This window comes from Pezoporus occidentalis, unplaced genomic scaffold, assembly GCF_034315485.1.
Source record: "Pezoporus occidentalis ecotype Australia unplaced genomic scaffold, CSIRO_AGI_Poc_V1 ctg303, whole genome shotgun sequence".
NCBI lineage: Eukaryota > Metazoa > Chordata > Aves > Psittaciformes > Psittacidae > Pezoporus > Pezoporus occidentalis.
Window position 1 is genome coordinate 303,029 of NW_026914975.1, and position 21,412 is coordinate 324,440.

Below are 21,412 nucleotides of genomic sequence, written 5' to 3' on the forward strand. Positions count from 1 at the left end.
CCAGCCCCGCCCGGCCGAGGACGACGACGACAGCGGCGGCGGCAGCGCGGGGGGAGTCGTGGGCTCTCCGGAGGGTGTGTGGCCCGCTCGGCACCGGGACTACGCTACCCACAATGTCCCACGGCCTCCGCCTCATTCCGCATGCGCGACACCTCGGGTAACCTGCCGCCGCCGCCGCTGCCCTGGGAGATGTGGGGGGGATGGGAGCATGGCGTCTCCGTGACGTGTTAAGAGCGCGATGCGCGGTGACGCAGTATGCGTGCTCCGTCGGTGGCGCGGTGTTCGGCGGCGGGGCCACGCCGCGGTGGGGTTCCGTGAGCGGGGCGCAGGTATCCGGCGCATGGCGGGGCTGGGGATCCCGTTTCGGTGGCGGTGAGGGGAACGGGCCGCCATGGAGCCCGTCGGTGCTCGGAGGGCAGCGTCCCGCCGCCGTTTCCGGCCTGCTGCGAGCACCGCCGGGCCCTTGGGCTGCTTTCTGCCCCGCGGTGCCGGGTGGAAGAAGTCCTCCAAGAGTACAAGCCGCCCCCTGGGAGGGTTCCCGGGGTGTGCGCCCAGAGACGTTGAGGTGCTGGAGCGGGTCCAAAGAAGTGCAGTGGAGCTCGTGAAGGGTCTGGAGAGCAAGTGTGATGGGAAGCAGCTAACGGACCGGGGGGGGGGGAGGTAATCTGGAGAAGAGAAGGCTCAGGGGGGACCTTATTGCACTCTGCAACTGCCTGAAAGAAGGATGGAGCTAGGGGGTGGCTGGGCCCTTCTCCCAAGCAGCAAGTGGCAGGACACAGCCTCAGTCTGTGCCAGGGGAAGTTTAGATTGGAGATTAGGAACAATTTCTTCCCCGAAAGGGTGATCAGGCATTGGAACAAGCTGCCCTGAAGTGTTCACAGACTGTGTAGATGAGGCCATCAGTGACATGGTTTAGTGGTGGGCTTGGCAGTGCTGGGGAAATGATTGGACTTGATGATCTTAAAGGTCTTTTCCAACCTGGTTGATTCTGTGATTCTAGGTGAGGGGCTTTGGGGTGCAGAAGAAATTTCCCTGAGGAAATGAGGTGTTTTGACCGTGTGTGAATGCTTTCCCGCAGCTCCATTTGTGCTGCCATTTGTCCTGGGGGATCCTGCTGCCAGCTCAGGGCAGGTCTCAGGCTTGTAAGTGCAATTTCTTGGTGTAACACCAGCGAGGTGGGTGATGCCATGGTGAGAGGTGCTTGCTTGTGTGGTGTTGCTGCTGAAGGCGCTCTGGGGCTTTTACCTGGTTTTTGTGGCAAACATGTTGGGGTGGCAGATAGTGGGATAGGTGCTGCAGAGTGTCCTGTCTATAGAATCCTGGAGTGGCCTGGGACACGAAGAACCTTAAGATCATCCAGTTCGACACTGCTGTGGGCAGGGACACCTTCCACTAGACCGGTTTGCTTCAAACCCTGTCCAACCTTTTGTAGTTTCTCTGCTGGTTTCTGTCATTTACAGTAGTTGCAGCTCCCAGGAACAGAGTGTTTCTACTTCAGGCATCTTCCTAGTGGCTCTTTTGTTACTGTTTTAGTATTAAAATGTTCTTCTAAAGTGTTTTAGGTAGTAGCTCATTATGCTACTGCACAAGTGGATAGATAACCAAGGAAAGCCTTCTGTCTACTGTAGATAATCAATGAGAAACATCAAAAGATGGCTTTGAGTACTGAAAAACTGAAACAGCATGTTTTGCATATGATTTGGACCTGCTTCTTGGTGAGGAACTGCAACTGAAAAGTACGTTCTTGCATACAGTAAGAATGTACTGCTAAGAATATACATGCAATGTATATGTACCCTGAATTTGTTGTTGAGGTGTTGAGCACCTGGAGACTAGTGGGAGGAAGCAGGATGAGAAATTTGTTTGTGACCCGTTTGAATTTCCAGTGGGATTTCTAAGTCACACTAGAAGCAGTCTGGGGAGAGGCTGGAACAGCTCTAATACAGTCATCGTTTGCTTACAACTTGGAAATTCTGCTCTGCTTCCCTCAAAGCAAGCCTAAGTCATTAGGGCTGAAAATCTCCTGGTGTTATAAACAGCATCTCTTCCTAACTTAAGTCTCTTTATTTTAAATTTACAGCATCTCTATGGAGTGCTCTCCATCATCTCTGTTGCCTTCCAGGGAATGTACCCTGCTTCCTGATGCCCTGGGAATAAGCTGTCTCTGCTCAGTGAACTCATTTGGTTTGAATGAACGGCTGGCAAATTGCTAAGCAGCTTCAGCCATCATCCAGTCTGTGCCAGAGATCTTAGCAGCATGTGCCTTGTTTGGCTGTAGTTTTCCCTAGAAATTCTGTGGTTTTCTTTACCTTGGTTGAGGGCTTGCAGCTCTGAGGTCCTGTGTAGGCAGTGAATGTCTTGGGGTGATATCTGTGGGAGTCTGATAGTCCCTAGTTTGGGTTGGGGGTTTTAGATGGCTGGTTTCTATGCTGTTATCTAAACCACGACATCAATATTTGGCTAGGTAACGAGGGCTGTGTTGACCAGAGATGGCAGTAGGTGTACTCTTCTGTTCCAAGTCACTGCTCTCCATAGAAACAGACTCAGTTCTTTTTCCCATAGGATTTTAAGAGGTTTTCCCTGTGTTTTGTGGTGTTTGTTTTTTGTTGTGTTTTTTTTTTTTTAACCGTATTTTCTTACTGACATGAATAAGAATATAATGCCTAAAGGTCTTTTGATATTCAATGTGGGCAGTTCTGTAGATGTCTATTCTTGTGCACAAACCCTTTTAAGTTCAAGGTTGTGAACTTCCATCACCTTGTTCTGGCTTGATGATAATAACAGCTTGTCTCTGTACAAATTGACCATTCTTTTTTGTTCTTATTTATATGTTGAAGTAACAGAAATGTGGAAAAAATGAATAAAGTAGATTTGCCAAATACTAGTCTGCAGAACAAATATCCACAGTGGATGCTTACTCAAAGCCAAGCGGAAGTTTTGAGTGATAAAAAGGTATGTCATTGCATGGAGGAAACTGAAGTTTGCCTGTGTTATGTTAATAAAGTAATTAATTGATGTACACTGTGTAATAAAACAACAGTGGAGCAGTTGCATGTAGTTATACCTCTGCCTCTGACATTTCTGAATGGTTAGAGATGTTTTATCCTATGAACTATAATTAAAATTAGCTCCTCAATTACTGGTTGAATGACCTTGCTAAAGGTTTTTTTTGGAGAGGTTTGTTTTTTTTTTTAATTAAAAAATCATGTTGCCATTGCTATTAGCTCTGTAGAAATTTATTCCTGACAGACTTGAATTTTAGTGTCAAAACCACCCAAATATAGGGAGATTTTTGATGTGTTGCTCACCCAGTGTTGTAGGCTGTACACCATGAAGAACTGGGGCAGGAGGGGAGATTATATAGATAATCAGAGAGCTCAAAATGCAGCGACCTCAAGCTGCAGGCTGGTAGGCTGGTTTGTTATGGGAAGGCCCTCTGGCTTTCTGCACTTGCACGTGTGCAGTGTTCAGGAGGTTCTGCAGCTCAGAGGTATAGGAAGAATTAATTGATCATAAAGATTATGTCAAATTCTGGTGTTCCAAGAATGTTAACATGTCCTTGGATGGGTTGTTTCCTGTGTATAAGAGCAGTTTTGGTATAAAACTTCCCACCAGAAGCGACACCTTTCACTTGTAACATCTGGAACTGCTTTAACAAGTAGAAAACTGAGTGGCAAGAGGAGGCTCAGTTCTGTAAGAACTGTAAGAGCGACAGTTAAAAAATAGTAGTGTGGATATTGCTATGTCATTTAACCAGATGACTTCCATGTGCTGTGGTACAGCAGTGTACCATGGAACCCTGCTTCAGTCAGCAATTGGAGGAAGGGTTTTGATTAAGCTTTGGCTGTTCATTAACTGGAGGGAATGTTTTATTGTGCAAGCATAAAATCAGCACTGTGTTTGTTCCTAAATCTCCCCCTTCCAAGCAACATCTTTCAGAAACTATATTAAAACCTCTTTTGTCTATTGTGGCCCCTTTAGATTGACAAGATGTTGGTTTTTAAGTGTTACTATGGCATACTTACCCATATTTGGTATTACTGGCACTGTAATTTACTACGTAATTTGGACCAAAATGAAGTTTTTTCAGGTAGGTAAACTATCAGAATCTGCAATTCAATTAAATTTTACCTGTTGAACTTTTACTAAATACCTTTCTGAAAGGGGGGAAAATCATTAACTGGAGTGTTACATTTCACCTTACTTGTGTGCTTAAAGTAAGCCAGTAATCGTCAGTTGATGGAGGACAGTGCTCCTTTTAAATCCTTCAGGTAGTTTAAATCCATGGAGTTTAGAGCTTTGTGAAGTTCCTCACACACTATATCTGGCAGGGTTAAGTGCAGTGGGCTTGCTGAAATGTGGGACCAAGGAAATGGGGGAACTGAGCTATTTTATACAGGTATACTGGAGATGTGTTTGAGGATTCTAGCCTGACCAGATTTGAATGACCTGAAGAATTACTCAAGTTATTGCCCATTTTTAATATTTTTGCCTCAAATGAGAGATGTGCAAGCACTACAGCATTTAAAATAGTCTTAAGGGGTTTTTTGACACTGTCTAAAATGCTTCTTTTCCCTGACCTTGTTCTTGAAAGCTAAAAAATCTCTTTGGTGGGAAGAATACAACAAAAGTAATTGAGGTAAAAACTCAACCTGCAGGATTTCAGTCTCAGTGCTTGGAGCTAAGCAAAGAAATGGGGACATGGACCCAAATGTTCCTAAAGGGGGATGTCACCCTTTTGTTAATTGACAGTGCTGCTGCCCCTGTGGTGTGGAGCACAGTTCTGTTTCCCAAGGTTTTGGGAAACACTGATGCCAGCCTCGCTGGGACACAGCGTTTACATCGGATGCAGCATTTGTAGTGCTGATGCTTTCCTGTGGCCAGTAACTCAGCCTCTTCCAAATGTTGTTTGACAGAAGTCTGCTTTTCAGAGGAGTGTTTTGGAAGATGGGCTGCCATTCCTAGAGTTCCGTGGCTCTGTTGTGTACAGCTATGAAGTCAGTGACTGTTCCCTCCTTTCAGAAGATATCAGGTAATAGCTCTTACTCAGTTTTTCTTTGTGTTTTCTTTTGTGCTGTTTCCTTTCCAAGAAAGGATTTGGCTTTTCTCCCCATTGAGCTATGCGTGCTTAGTTTCTCATTTGGTCTTTATGTTTGTTTTTTTTGTTTTCTTATGGGAGATGCCATTACTGAGCCTTGCAGTCCCTTTAAGCAGAAGCAGTAAAGGCTCTAACACAGGTTTTATGCTTTCCACAGTATGGATAGCATGGAGAAGGAGGAGCTGTAAGAAATCAGGTGTGTGTGCTAATTCGTAACTGGGGACTGTATGTGTCAAAAAAAGATAGTAATATTAATGATGCAAGTTATTACTCTCTGCCTTTTAGTGCAATGGGTTAGATAAAGAACAAGCTTTCAAGGGAGTTTAAATTACTCTACCTTTTGTATCTGGCTGTTTACTAAGGCTTGTGTATTGGGTTTGCATGGTAAGGTTTTGGTAATGGGTGGCTCCTGTGAGAAGCTTTTAGAAGCTTTCCTTGTGTCTGATGGAGCAAATGATAGCCAGTTCCAGGATGGACCTGCTGCTGGCCAAGGCTGAGCACATCGGTGATGGTAATAGCACCTCTGTGATAAATAATTTAGGAAGTGGAAAAAAACCTGCACAAGTGCAGCCAGAGTGAGGAGTGAGAATATGTGAGCGAAACAGCTTTGCAGACACCAAGGTCGGTGAATTAGTGGCGAAGGTGCTCCAGGCACTGGAGCAGATCTCTGCCTGCAGCCCCTGGAGGACCCCATGCTGGAGCAGGGGGATGCCCAAAGGAGGCTGTGACCCTGTGGAAAGCCCATGCTGGAGCAGGCTCCTGGCAAGACTGAGGCTGAGGCAGCCTGTTTCTGAAGGACTGTACCCCATGAAAGGGATCCAGCCTGGAGCAGTCTGTTCCTGAAGGGCTGTGTCCCATGAAAGGGACTCACACTGAAGCAGCCTGTTCCTGAAGGACTGCATCCATGGAATGGACCCAGGCTGGGGCATTCATGAAGACCTGCAGCCTGTGGGACTCATGCTGGAGAAGTTCACGGAAAAACTGTCTCCTGTGGGAGGTACCCCATGCTGGAGCAAAGGAGGAGTGTGAGGAGTCCTCCCCTGTGGAGGAAGGAGCACAGAGGCACTGTGATGAACTGACTGCAATCCCCATTCCCCCTCCCCCTATGCCACTGATGGATAGGAGGTAGAGAATTTGGAGATGAAGTTGAGCCTGGGCAGAAGGAAGGGGTGAGGGGAAGGTGTGCTAAGATTTGGTTTTATTTCTCATTATCCTACTCTGATTTACTTGGTGATTAAGTAAACTAATTTCCCCAAGTCAAGTCTGTTTTGCCCATGATGGTAATTGGCGAGTGATCCCTCCCTGTCCTTACCTCAACCCATGAGCCTTTCATTATATTTCCTCTCCCCTGTCCAGCTCAGGCGGGAAGAAATATAGTGTCTTAAGGGGGTGTCTGGTGTCCAGCCTTGGTTAATCTTCCACAGCTTGCTATGCTACTGTTTGCATGAGATAAGATCTGCTACAGTTTGATGTTTCTTGAAGCTTTTGGGAGCAGCAGGAATTTCGCAAGCCTTATGGTCTTGATTTTGAAATGGTTTCCATGTCCTGTACATGTGAAAGGGGATGTGCTAGCTCTTAACTGTTTTTTTAATATAAGATGATTTGAGCCTGATAGTTTAAATACAGCTAGAAGAACATGAAGAGTATCTGTTTCTTTTTAGGCAGAGTTTATCAGATGGGTCTGCTGTTGGATTTGATATTGAATGGCCACCATCATATACTAAAGGAAAAATGGCCAAAATAGCAGTAATCCAGATATGTATATCTGAGGAGAAGTGTTACTTGTTCCACATCTCTTCCATGTCAGGTACTGTATCTTCTTTCTTTCTTATTTGTTAGGGCATGACCTGCCTTCTGTTTGCTGTGATTAAGTTTGAACTTATCCTTTGAGCAATAGCCAATATTTCATGCTATGCTAGATAGTAAAAATCCATCTTTCTCTTTCCTGCCTATAATAAATGGGCTTATTCTTTGAGTATTGCTGATATTAAGTGGATCTTAGGCCAAGTCTTGCCCTGTGTGCTGGCATACAGCATCTTAGGGTCTGAACAGGGCAAAATTATGTTACTTGAATATTAATTTTCTGTTTGGGAAAGAAGATTTGAGTTTAGCTTTCAAAATTTAATTCCCTGCTCATAGGAAGAGCTTTCTGTTTAATGTCAAAATAAACATGGAATCTAAATGTAGCAGGCTGTGTTTCTTCTTAGTTTGGCTTTAATAATAAAACTCCTCAAACATGGTGACCATTGTGCTATGTTGTTCCTAATACCTGTGTTTTGTGACACTGGTTATCAGAAAGAACACTGGATGGATGCCTGGTGAGATGCAGCTGTGGGAAGAGAAGGGGTTTATGCTCAGTGGAGTCTGAATTCATTATAGATGTGAATACAAGCTTTCCAAATAGGGATTGTGGGAATGAGGGAAGGAGGCTGCAATTTTATAACCTTTGGTTTGAATGTTAGATTGAAACTATGCCTGCAGGATGTCTCTGATTTCCCTGGGGTGTGCATGCTGAACTATAATGGTGATAGTTTTAATGTTGGTGTTCAATCCTTTGTCATTTATAGCAAATGAGGTGGAAAATTTAATTGCTGGAGGTTATTCAATCCGGGAGGCAGAAAGGTACAAAAGGCACAAAAGAAAAAGATCTGAGGAAAGAAAGCTAAGGGAGGAAGAATCATCAAGGGCTGAAATGCTTTTGATTCTGTAAGTGAAGATGTTTGTGTGTAAATGCTGAGTACGGCTGCATGCGGGCTACTGTGTGTTACAGCAGAAGATGGTGTTTCCTCCTGAATCACTTCCTAAAATTTCTGCTCTTGCCAGTGGGAGGTGTGTTTTGAATGGAGATGTCAACCTTTTTGCAAGAACCACAGCCAATTTCTGCTTATTATGCAGAATATATTTGATCTACAGAAACATAGATGTTAGGAGGATTAGCCAGTTGGGTAAGACCCACCATTTTGGGGGGGTAATGGGGGAGAAATGCTTCTTTCTGCAGGAAGAAGACAGTGGAGAGTTTTTGAACTGTGTATAAAGGAAAAAACTGCATCTATTTATCAGGAAGATTCTGGATAATTTTCCATGTCGTCGTTTTTTTTCCTACAGACTTTCAAGAAAATGTGGCCTGTTTCTCAGGGTTTAGTCTCTGTACAGTTCTGGAACTTAGACTTTTTTAGTTTGTGCAGTCACTTTTCTAGAAATTAGGTGGTAGAAATGGGGGACATGCCCTTTGCTGGGAAGTTGCCATCCTTGAAGGTTTTCATGATTATATTCTTTAGTGAAAATCCTTTCTTCCCTAAGTCAGCTGTGTGTGTTGCAAGCTTTTGGTCAGCTCAACTGTCTGTCTCCTCCACAGAGGAGTAATTCTCTAATTTTTAAATGGACCTGGAACTTCACAGCGTAGCTGATTGTGGCTATAGTTGCAAAGATGTCTGTGTTGTGTGTCGGTGGTGGCCATGAAAGTGTGGAGATAGTCACGTATGAAATAAAATCAGCCATGCAAAGTGATTGTTGAAGTGTATAAACACATTACAGTAGTTAAAAGGTGGAATTTGAAATGAGAACCAAGCCAGATATTAAGTAGTATATGTTTGTAGGTACTAGAATTACTTGAGACTCATTCAGGGTATTCAGCTGTGGGTTTCTCAAGGTATGTATTTAAGATGCTCATAAGTTTAAATGGAATCAAACACTGTGGGGAGAAAAAAAACAAAAAGTTTTGGTTCATGTATGAAGGGTCTATGGTTGTTGCCTTCTGTAGAAAACCAGATATGGAAGGTATGTGCTTTTATTCAGTCCTGTAAACTTGAAAATGGCCTTTGATCCAGGACTGTGGTGCCGTAAGTTAGGGATAAATCAAAATACAATACTTCGTATCTGTGTACATCCATGAATATCTTTCTTTCTTACAAAAAAGAAAAGACTTATCTGGGCTTGGCAGAGGATCTGCATGGCCAGTTCTGTTTTCCAAATGCTACTGTTGGACCAGCCCAGTGTTAGCACTGTCTTTACACAGAATCTCTTTTTCTGGTCATTTCCCATGCTTCTGGTTCAAATGGTTTCCCAGGAATGAGAAATAGCAAAAACTGGAAGGAATTCAGTGTAAAGCTAAAGTTGTTGTGTCTTGTTTCATGAGCATCCAAATCTGTGAAGTCTTTCTCAGCTAGAGGTTGCCTTTTTGTTATGTGATATAGTGATCACCAAGACAAAACAAGGTTGTTAAATTTCTTACTGATTTGTTTTTAAATGCAGAATGAATTTGTATATATTTCCAGTGTTTCATTTCTGCTTGTCTGCAGATAATACATTATAACCATTTGGTGTTTGTAGTAATTCGAGAGTGCAAGCAGTCACTTAAACAGCAACTTTGGGGCTTTTCCTTTAAAAGCACATTTTTTTTGCAGATGTCTCTTTTGCTAGGATTTTGTCATTTCCTTTAGACTTTCTGGCATCTTCCAGTACTTATTTTCTCGTGTTTGGGCTTCATCTATTTTTAGGTTTTCCCAAGGGACTCAAAAGACTGCTCGAAGATGAAACAATTAAAAAGGTTGGCGTAGGAGTTGAGGGAGATCAGTGGAAGCTGATGAGTGACTTTGAAATCAAACTGAAGAGCTTTGTGGAGCTGGCTGACGTTGCTAATGAGAAGGTAAAACTTAAAACCCTTTTGTTGTGGGAAGGGATCTTTTTATTGTGCTACACAAAAGGAGGCTTCCTTGGCTTCATAATGGAGCTCAATTCTAATAGCAGACATGTTCTATAGAAAAAAGCAGGCATGTGTTGTAACTTAAAATAAGTTTATAAAGAACTCTCAAGGAATTCCACAAAACTGAGTACTGCCTTTCAGTGAACTAGCTCTTAGTGAATATTTGTCCTGCCTGTTCAACTCTTATGTTTACAAAGGTAGTTCAGCTGCAGATGCATTTTCTGTACTCCTTAGTACTAGATTATGTCTAGTCAGGGTTCTGATGGCAATGATGTGATTATCCCAGCAATGGCTGAACCTTTAAGATGTGAGAAATGCTGTGGAGGCAGTGAAGACTGATGCCTGTTCAAAGGGAGGCAGTTCTTGTGCCATGGCTTGCTTGGTGGTCTTTCAAGTCCTTCAAGCACCAAGGTCTTCCTTCAAGTCCTTCATGTGGAGTTGTTGGCCACATAAGATAGGGCCCTAGAAATAAGTGGACAGGGCTTTCAGCAACCTGGTCTAGTGGAAGGTTTCCTTGCCTAAGACAGGGGGTTGGCATTGGATGATCTTTAATGTCCTTTCCAAACCAAACCCTGCTGTGATTCTATGAAATATCTTTCATAGACTCGTCATGACTCTGAAGTTGGTGTTGCCTCTGCTCTCATGTGGGTGCAGGTTCCAGAGCCTCATGGCCTGTTGTTCAGAACTAGTGTTGAGTTTGGTGCACCCTGAAATTCATATTAGTTGGATTTTGGTTAGGTAGCATTCCATGTAGAGTGTTCCAAACACTATCTTAATAAGGAAGTGAGGAAAAGGCTCATTACCTTCCAAATCACACTGTCATGCTTATTTCTAACATGTACCTTAAAGCTTCTCTTTTGGTATATGCAAGGCTTTTCCTCACCTGTACTCGGCTTTTCCATGTACTTTTCTTTCCTTCTGTGCATATTTTGTTTGGTAGGATGGTAGCAGCAGTTGTAGTTTCTTGGTGGAGGACAGATTTATGCCCAGAAATAACACTACTTATACCTTTCTCTGTTATGTGCTTTATGTGCCCTGTGTAATTAAATCATAGCTATGTAATGTATCATCAGCATTTGAGGCAGTGCTCTCTTTATGAGCACTGGAGTTGAAATTGAAATTGAAACCTGGAGCTTCAATTCCTAGCGGCTTGGGAGTTTTACAAATTAAACTGTTTTGCTTGAGCAATAGGAGCTGTTTATTTTCAGACTAGGCGTTTCCTCAGTTCAGTTCCCTCACCCTTTTTAATCCCAGTGTTGGACTCCCAGATAATTTGTTATGAAGATGAGCAACGTGATCTTCTGGTGAAGAGAAAACAAACCAAAAATAAACTTGAAAGAGAAGCTTGAGAGAACAAAATAGGGTTATATGTAATGGCAGAATGCAGGGGGAAGGGCTGCGGGAACCTAAAATTAGAAGTTGGTTGGGATTTTTTTTAGACTAGGTTTAAAGGAATGAGTTGATAATGCTGCAGTTCTGCATGTTTTGCAACTAGTTGCAAGCTGGAAGAGTGGAGAGCTGTGCCTGTGAGTCTTGAATCCTCAGGGTCTGAAGGGAAGTTTCCCAAACTGGCTGTTAAGACAATTGCATGTGGCAACTGTGGATGACAATTAGGATTACAAAAGCAATTGAAAACTGCAGTGTGGTGGGGTGACTTCTAGAGACTTCTGATGCACTGCTGCTTCGCAGCATGATGAGTAGTGGCTAGCATGGTCTAAATGGCATGCTCTGGCTTGTGCTCGGTTTCAGACTTGCGGAAGATGACAAAACACAGGAAGACTTGATTACTCCTGTGTTTATATTAAATAATTTCCTAGTGTTGGATATGGAATTTCTCTGACTTGAAAAGGGAAATAATAGAAAAATCCTGGAGGAAAGGGGGGTTACTGTTTAAGTCTATGGCTTTATCAACTGAAGACTACATTGTACAGATATTTTTGGTAGCATTAGAGTACCACCTCACATTGTGTGGACTCACCTGGCCCTAATGCAATTTTTCCAGCTTGATAATGTAGCTCTGTCCTCTAGCAATACAGTTTCAGGGCAGGGAAGTACAGCTTGCAAATGGCTAAACTACCTTTTAATGTGATGAGAAAAGATTTAAGCCTGGAGAAACAGTTACTGCTTTCAGAAACTAGTTTGTGCTGACTAACCCAGAGCTCTTTGCTTCTAAGGAGGGATTAAGTACACTTTACTGCTTTGAGGAATACACTCTGTTGGGTCAATTGTTTCCTCCTTTAAAAAAGTCCTTTTGTTTGTTTGTTTTCTTTCCCCAGCTGAGGTGTAAGGAGATCTGGAGTCTAAATGGCCTGGTAAAACACCTTTTTGGCAAGCAACTTTTGAAGGATAAGTCTGTTCGCTGTAGTAACTGGAAAGAGTTTCCACTCAACGAGGAGCAAAAATTGTACGCAGCCACAGATGCCTATGTACGTACAAGGAGAGATCACTGTTCTACTCATGTTAAGTCTTCTCTAGCATGCTGTTAGCTGCAGTTTTTAATGGCTTTCTGCTGTAGAACACAGTGAACGTAGGAAGACCATGAGGTCTGCTGTGGATATGGGATGCTTAAAGGTGGAAATGCCACCAGATATGTTGCTGTCTAGTTTCTTATCTCAGGTTTTTAAACCTCAGTGTTCATCCTGAGTGTCATAATGTCTTCTCTGTTGAAGATGGTGCTGCTTGTACCTACGCTAGCCTGTTTTATTACCTGAGTCACTGAAAGAGGATATTGTGATGAATGCTTCACATAGAAAATTGAACGTAGATGGAAGAAAGAAACACCATTCCACAGCAGCCTTGGGACTCCCATGGGGTCCTTACCTCTAAATGTTTCATGGTGTTCCAAGATTTGCCTTTTTATTGAAGTTTTTCCAGGAAGCAGAGCTCCTGGAAGTTTTGCTGTGCTTTGAATGTGCCAAGTTACCCAGGCACCAACAATCCTCCTGAGGGATGTCTGTCCATTTGGACTCGCTTCAAGTTATCACTTCAGGGAAGTGAGTTTTGATGGAGCCATTGGGTGAATTTTATATATATCTTTATGGAGAAAGCCTAAATGCTTGTAGTATGATTATCCCACATGAGTGTAACATGTCTGGTGTGTATTTACATGCAATAATCACTTATGGAAGTGAAGAGTGGGTAATTACTTTTTGGTTCCCTTTTCTGCAGGTATTAACTGTGGCTGGTTAGCAATTTTGGCTGTGTTTTCTGCTGGGGGTTTTGCTCATCTTTCTTGAGCAGGTTGTGAATCAAAATCCTTCTAAATATAATAGGTGAGATAAAATTAATAAGCAACTAGGAAGAAATACAACCTCCTCTAGTGGCTAATGTAGCAGAAGCAGTATGGATTACCAGAAAGAGTAATGTAGTTGGATGTGGATTTCTGTAGCTCTGTAGAAGTGTCTGCTGCCTCAGTTTCAGAAAGAGCATTGTTTTCCTGCAGTTCTGTGAAGGGGGTTTACCACTGTGCTGCTGGGTGCTGCCTGCTTCCTGGGACAAGATGATTTTTTATGGCAGCAAAATAAAGTACCTTCAGGCTTTTATTTCTGTGTTGAGGTTAGACAGTGGAAGGAAAGTGGGACAGAGGTCTCTGGTTTTTGTTCTGACTCAGGAAAGTTTGCACATTTTCTAGTTTAGCACCTGTTAAGACCCAACCCAGTAAGGAAAGGAACTCTTTTTTTTTCTCTTCTTTTTTTTTTTTTTTTTTATTGTTGTTGTTGTTTTTTTTTTTTTTTTTTTTTTTTTGGTGCCTGGTGCCGCTGCTGTAACCAGCATTTTTCCAGGCAGTGCCTCCTTCTTGCTATGCTCTGTTCACCTCACTTGCCTCTTGGAGCCTCACAAGAAAACACAAGGCAGTCACTTGTTTCTTCCCTCTTTAAGATGCTCTTGTTAACATGGATAGCCTAATTAGCACATTCCTGGATTTAGGCTGCATTTTCCTGTTAGAACTTACTCTTCGTATCAAGAGAAACATTAAGCACACAGAATCTATCTTAGTAGGTTCATAGCTATTCTCTTGGAGCACTACATTAAATCTGCATGAAGTGGAGCAGATGGTGAAACCGGGAGCTGAGTACTTGGAGCTCTCTGCAGTTAACTTGGTAAGATAACTGTGCTGGGGTCTAGATAAGAGTTTCTGCTACAATATGGATCCTTAGTCAGGCCTTTTGTGAAGCATTCTGTAAAATATTACCTGGTTGTGATGAACAGTGCAGTAAGACAGCCCATCAGTGGTTGTGTGGCATGTACCAACAAATCAGGAGGGGATGTTCAGAATGTATTCAAGCCACAGTTTGCTCTGTTAATTCTTGTTTATTGTTTTTGCTTCATCTGAGATGATGCAGAGTACTGAGTGGTATTTTTTCTTATTATTTTGCAGGCTGGTTTTATCATTTATGAAAAACTGAAAAATATGAATAACAGTGACCAGAAAGTACTTTGTGGAAGAAGAGGTAAATCATACTTCCAAGCATAAGGAGTTCATTCAATGTACAGTGAAATATTCTATTTGCCAATAGATTTTTTTTCATAGTATCTTTGTTAGGATTGTCTGGTTTCTTGGTGAGTGCTATCAGAGAAATAACAGACTGTAAAGGTTCTCAGATGTTCTCGTTTACCATACTGTGTATGTTCCATCATCATGTAGGAATGCAGTCTTGCTATGTTGTTTGTTTCTGCTGTATATAGAGGTGGTAAGAATTCCTGTTGTTATTCCAGTTTGTATATGGAAACACTTCAGTGAGTTAATACCAATTTTGCTGATGCAGGGACAAATATCTAGCTCAAAAAGAGGTAAGACATGAGAAAGAAAGCATGTTATGAAGAACTGCTTTTCTTGAGGTGTATTAATAGGACCCAAATTTATAGAGCAGCTTAGCATTATTTACTTGATTAGAAAAGTGGCTTGGAAGTCTCAGTACTTGTTCAGTTCATGCATCATAAGCAAAGTTATGGATTGCATGTAGCTTATGGTTGGAAAAAGAGGTGAGAAGTGTATTTCCATTTTGTACTGGCTGAGTTTTACTTTCCTATCAGCCAGAAGTGGCAGTACTATCTTAATATTAGGTATAAATTTTTGAGTTTGTTTTAGTCAGCATATCTGTGTTAGCAGCTCTTTTTCCTGGAAGCTGGAGCAGATACTGAGGAAGGATCACTTAGCAGTGGTCCAGTTGTATATCCTTTTTACCTGAGCATGTGTAACCAGCCACTGGAAGAAATGCTTGGCCTCATTGTGTGTACTTGTCATTGAAGCACTGGAGAAGGCTGTCTTTTCAGCTCTACATCTTGTAGAACTGGAATTACTTGAATAGAATTTGTTTGCATATAGCTGTTAGACCTCACCTGTTGTGAAATAACTCTGATGGTACTTCTTACAGATGACATGGGTGTGAAGGAGCACTTGACTTCACTAGCTGCCGAAATAACAGACCTGGCTTCTTGCATCCCTGACTCTTCTGGGCAACTTGAAAATGTGCAGAGGTTAGATTTTTGCCAGCTTGTCTCTCCTTTACCTATAATAAAAATGTTTTGGTCTTGATCCCTGAGGTTTCACGCAACAAAATGCATGGTTGTTAGCAGCAGTATCTCTTTTTCCAAGTAAAAGCATTCTACACTTGGTGGGAAAACGTTGTCTTTATATGTAGGAACAGAAGTTTTCACTGGTCTAATTGGAATGGGTTTGACACTGAACTTGGCTGAATCTGTTACTTCTTGCTGAAATGCACAGCAAGACCTTTCATAAATATGTCAGGATTCTCACATGACTGACTGCTAGAAGCCTGGAGGCTTGATGTAAGTGTGGGGGCAGTACCACAAACAGTGTTTTCAGAGGGTCTTTACAGATAGTCTTCAGTGTAAAGAAATTTAATCATCACAGATGTGGAATGCCAGTGATATGAGAGAAGCTTTGGACAGACTGGAGAAACAGGGTAGAACACTCAGGTTCTGCTTGTGCCTGAGATGTGTAGTAACTGCTTTTATCATTTTGGTTTAGCTCTCTTGTTTTACTTTCTAGGGCTGCAGAAATAATAGCTGACATATCGGAGAATGTAACTGCCCTAAGAAGCATGCTGTTTGGTTCAGGTTGTCCTTCTGTACTGAAGAAGAGCTCTGGCAGAAGCCCAGTAAATCTTGAAGCGGAGTCAGCAAATGTTGAAGCACACAAAGTTGAAATGCTTGAATTAGCTAAACAACTTGAAGGTGACTTCAGCATCTGCTCTGATGCTACCCTAGCTGGCTTCTGGGAGGAACATCTTGAAGAGGCAGAGAGAGGCGGCGCTGTAGAAGATGGGGCTGCAGCAGCCAGCTCTAAGGACAAAGTGTACAGAGAGGACTTCATATCACTAGACATTACTGAGCAGGAACTTCAGGTCTTGGAATGTCAGGCTGCAGAAGAATTTGCCAAGGAAGCTGCAGCTGAGGTAATAGGAAAAGCCTTCATTAATCATGGACACCCATGCAGGGGAAGTGATCTCGTCCTTAATTCCCCCAAGATTTTTAACAGTTCTATTCCTGAGAGACTATTACAGGGCTGGGAGAAGGGCTCAGTCTGGAAAATACCTGTGGGGGTAGTCAAGCACTGAGCTGCTCTTCAGTCATGGGGCTTGGAAGGATTCTGAGTACAGAAGCTCTAGATCATCTAATTAGTTTTCCTCTTTCAGTTGCTAATATGCTATCAAATAATTTCTGGCAGGATGGAGAGAAATTCTGCACTTGAGCTCTCTGACTTGGTCATGAATAAAAAGCAGATCTTTCTGTAAAGGATCTGTAAACAGCAATCCTCGTGGTTGCTGAATGTAGACTGGTGCCTCTTAAATCACATTCTGATTTTCTTACATTCCGAGTGTTTCACACCTGATGATACTACTGGTTTTGTCTCTTCCTCCAGGGCATTGTTACATTGTAATATTTTTCTAATTTATTTTTTTTTATGGGCATGCTTCAGAGACTAATACTGTGCTTAGTTTGGTGAGAAGTAAAACCATACAGAGAAATTGTGTACGGTATCTACAGAAGGTTGAGAGGTTGTGAGTAAAATAGAAATAACTTTGCTGATAAGAATAAAATAATTTATTTTTTCTTAGGAGGTGTGCTCCACAGACAATGAGCAAAATATTTCCTGTGTCATTGAAAGTGATGAAGAACTGGAAATGGAGATGCTTAAAGTGAGTGCCTCAGGGGTTTGGTTTTAATTTTCCTGGTAATGATAATGCTCTTGGGTCACAGTGGAGTATAGTGTAGTTCAGGGAAGGGGATATGAAGCAAAATTGTTCTGCTTATAGGAGGTGGACAGAAGACAGATGAACATGTGGATATGTGAAGAATTCAGTTTACTAGTGTTAGACTGCAGTATCATTTGTGTTCTGCTGTATCTTGACTATACCAGTTTGGACTGATCCACTCACTTGCTCTGCTTGTGTAGAAACTGGTCTTGCTGCACTTGTCATGCATTCAGGCCTTTGTCCAAGTGGTTGAGCTGACAGGGCAGTTCGTGTGCTACAGGTGCTGCTAACCTGGGCTGTAGGTCAAATTGTTTTGTAGCCGTGTTTTGCAGGCTTCTTCATGTGATTTTAGTGGTATAACTTCGATTTCCTGAAAAGAAGATACTGAGTCTTATTTTTCTTTACCCTGGCTTTTCTCCAGATTCTCCAGAATAATATATGTGTTTGGAGTCAAATGACTGAATGTTTGCACCAGAGCAGTTGTATGTGTTTGTGTGCTTGTACACATGTGTAGTCAAGTGTGTTTCTTAGAGCTTGCTAGGATGCAAGACTCAAAGGTCATGGGGGGGGGGGGGGGGGTGGATATGATTTTGCTCCTGGGGAAGCACCAGGTCTCATCTAGATGGCTCTTAATGCTGCATGTCAATCTCCTGTAAATGCAGTTTTTGTCAAAAACATTAACTTGAATAGAAGATGTTTTCTTAGTGTTTGTTAGAGTACCATGAGTGTAACATGACATTGGGATGCCATCCTTTCTGCTTTTTTACTAGCCTCAATCAAATGTGTGCCTTCATCTGCTTAAGTAAAAAATACAACTGTTGATTTTCTCAAACAACAGATTTTAGTGTCTTCAAAACTTCAAAGACCTTTTTGCAGTGAAGAGACAAAAGCTGTGTTATTGGTATCCAGGAAATGGCTCTTGGAATTTGCATGCTACTGATAAAGTAGTTTGACCACTATGCTTTTCTGTATGCTGTGTGTTGATAGATCTAAGTTATGTCACAAGCAATTTGAAACTCGTATGTCCCTATATCATATTACCTCAGACGTGCATTGTTATCTGCCTTTCATGCTCCGAAACAACTTTTTCTCCTGATTCTTAGTCATTAGAAGATGTAGATGATGCTGAAGGAGCTTTAAGTGGAAGAGAGTCCAATAAACCTGGGAGAAGTCCTGAAACAGAGTTGAACATTTCACTAGATGGTGATGGTGATGAAGATGAAGGTGTTGAGGAACAAGAGGAGGAATGTTCGGGTATGTTTTAAATTATAATGCATGATTAAATAAAAAAAATCTACTGTCAAGCAGATGTGGAAGGGCATGCACATTTTGTGCTTGGTTTCTTAAAGCAAAAATTGGACCTCATCTGGGTTTTGAAAGGTGCTTGTCTGTGTGTCAGGATGAAAATGTGAAGGTGTCCTCGGCAAAACATAGTTGAACCCTGCCATAATAGGTAGATGTTATGTATGCTTGATGGGAGTAAAACCGTTACAGGACATGGAGGCCATACAGAACTGAAGGGAATGATTTGGAACACAGCAGAAGGGAAGACGGTACCTTTCTACGTGATTTATTTTTGTTGTTCCTCTGTTGCTTTGTGGTAGAATTGTTAGGAAATTCTGGCTTGGACTTGATCTTGACTAAGTGCTTTGGAGCTGGCCCTTTGGGGACAAAGGAAATGAGGAACAGAGGCTGAAATGTGAGGTGAAATAAAGCTTGTTTTTTGTTCGAGTATTCCTGTATGCAAGCTTCCTTCCTGGTTATGTAAGTTAGACCAGGCCAGGAAAAGGCCTGCTTTCTGCTTTTAAGAAGACCATGGGCTGCTAGTTGTGGACAGATGCATTATTCTTTCTTGTTCAGTTCATTTCTCTAAACAGCAGTCAGATAAGCTATTACAGGGAATGTGAGCTTGCGCAACAGACAAAAACTAGGTGGAAATGTCATGCTTTCTACTGCTGAATGTTAACTATATATTTCAACAGGTCTTGAATATGTTTCTTCAGTGCTCACAGCAGAATCAGGATCCCCTTGAGCTTTTGGACCATGAATTTGTTAGCAACTTGCAGTGTTGTGTTCCTCAGTGTAACTTCAGTAGAGTCTTTGTTGAATGCTTGCCTAGTAAAACATCTCAAGTATCGTGTCCAAATATGTCCAAATAATGCAGCTACACGTTACAATACTTATCGCTTTTATTAAATTAATAATGAAGCAATATGTTCTCCTCTTCATGGAGGGTCGCTGGGGAGCCCGTTTGCTTTCTTAATCCTTTATTCTAGCCAGTAAGTATCTTCAGAGTTTGACGTCTCTTTTCACCGGATTTACTTAAATCCTGGCACCCAGGCAGGCATCACTAATCTTGAGCAGACTGTTGTTTGTCAAGATAGTGCTTCATCTTCTTAAAATTTCATTCCAAATGGAACTTTCTATCTTCTCTCCCACTAAAGATCCATTGCTGCCACTACCTAGTGAAAGACACATCACCTGTCTGAAGACATATTTTGGACATTCTTCTTTTAAGCCGTAAGTATATTTTCTGTTAAAACGTAAACTCCAAGGTTCATTTTTTCCCCCTCCTTATTTCAACTGATTTTCTTATTACTTGAAAAATTACTAACAAGCTGAGACCTATACAAAATCTCTAGTACAAGAAAAGCTGCCTTTGCCACAACAGTATGTCAAGATAAATCTTACGGAGTGTTAAGTACAATACCGTAATCTCATAGTAGACTATGAGCTTCTTGACTTTTGCTGATGGCACATCCTCTGTGATTGAGGCGTTATTGAACCAGGTCTATTTCAGTCTTTAAAGAGCAAGCCACAAACTGCACAGATGTTGTTGCCTGTGTGATAAGCTTTCATAGTCTAGTTATCCTTTATATGGTTCTAATTCAGGACAGACAAACTTCTAGCTGTCTTGCGTAGCATAATATGAGTGTACCATGTGCCTCGGTGCTTGAGCATTGCTGTTACAATGAAGCTCAATCGGAATGGGATGAAATCTTCCTGGATGACTGGTGGCAGAATGTGTTCTGTGCAAGAAACAGCCTAAGAGCAGCACTTGGGCAGGGGGAAACTGTTTACTCAGTATTTGGTAAGCTTTTGGAACTGGGGGCAGGGGGAGTTTTTAAATTGGCTTCACAGTTATGTACAATTGCAAGACCATGGAAGGGTTGGCAAAATTGAGGTCATGTTGAATATAACTGTAGCAGTGGGGGGGACTGCCTGCAGCAGTTGGAATGTTTGAGTGTTTGCAGCCTGCAAAGACAACATGCTATAAGGCAGCTGGAAGGGTTTCTTCAACCTGAAATTCAACTGAATATTCAGTTTAACAAAACTGCCATGTTAAGTTTGGTAGCAAAAATAAAATATTCCCTTTTGTTTAATTAAAAGGGTCCAATGGAAAGTGATCAATTCTCTTCTAGAAGACAGAAGAGATAATCTTGTTGTCATGGCAACTGGTAAGTTAACTTTACATCCTAAGAAGCAGTGAAACATCTTTTCCTTTTTGAGGAGAGTAGAACTCTAACTTGGAGACTGTCCACGTGGCTCACATGAGCAGGGTGCCCTGATTGAGACACTAAGTCTGAGCTAGCTGTGCTAGCTACTTGTTTTTCTGCCCTAGTTGTTGTCACTGATGGTGTAGAGAAGGGTATCAGATGGATGCTGACCTTATTTATGTTGCAACTTTATTCCTGTACTAGCAGAACAAACATCACTTCTTAGAAGGTATCCCTGCCTTTGTCAATGGTGTTGGAAAGAGATGATCTTTAAGCTTTCTTCCAACTCTAACCATTTTATGATTATTGTTTTAGGGCTCAACAGGGTGTTAAAATTGTCTCGTACAGCTGTATGCAGTAGCTGCATAGAAAGAATGATGTCTCATGTCTGCTTTTCTTTAAGGCTATGGAAAAAGCTTGTGCTACCAGTTTCCTCCTGTTTACACTGAACTTGTGGGAATTGTCATCTGCCCTCTTATCTCCTTGATGGAGGACCAGGTGCTGCAGTTGATGTAAGTAGTGCTAAGAAGCTGCTCTTGAATTGCCAGTGGAAACCAGTGGACTCTGCTTTGTGGTATTTCTTGGTGTTTAAGGTTGCAGGTTCCTACAGCAAAGCTGTGCGTCAGCTGTAAAGCATGTGTTTCTCACGGGACATGCACAAACTGTGTAAGCAGTCTAGGATCACTGGATTTGCCAGTTATGTGAATGGTAGGGTGGATTTGCAAAGGATCTGTGCTGGTGGGTTGTTCCTGAATGTGGATCCTTCTCACATACTTCAGGATTCATAGGCCCCTTTTTGTGAAGACTGAACTGATGAGGGAGCTTCACAGGCTATTTCAGCCTCTGAGAGTTACCTCAAAATTTGGTAGGGCTTCCTTGTGTTGGAGAAGTAACA

The 21,412-nt window shown here is 42.1% G+C and overlaps 1 protein-coding gene across 1 annotated transcript in view; it reads left to right on the forward strand.

Annotated features, from left to right (window-relative positions):
- The first annotated feature begins 2,837 nt into the window (after positions 1 to 2,837).
- WRN (WRN RecQ like helicase) overlaps positions 2,838 to 21,412 on the forward strand; it is a 45,455-nt gene continuing 26,880 nt past the window's right edge. Inside the window, 13 exon segments of the mRNA XM_062627645.1 lie at positions 2,838 to 2,952; positions 4,917 to 5,032; positions 6,760 to 6,905; positions 9,595 to 9,743; positions 12,077 to 12,226; positions 14,179 to 14,251; positions 15,176 to 15,278; positions 15,814 to 16,219; positions 16,883 to 16,963; positions 18,124 to 18,274; positions 19,465 to 19,540; positions 20,411 to 20,478; positions 20,921 to 21,029. Coding sequence (XP_062483629.1) covers positions 2,857 to 2,952; positions 4,917 to 5,032; positions 6,760 to 6,905; positions 9,595 to 9,743; positions 12,077 to 12,226; positions 14,179 to 14,251; positions 15,176 to 15,278; positions 15,814 to 16,219; positions 16,883 to 16,963; positions 18,124 to 18,274; positions 19,465 to 19,540; positions 20,411 to 20,478; positions 20,921 to 21,029 — 1,724 coding nt within the window. The 5' untranslated portion in view covers positions 2,838 to 2,856.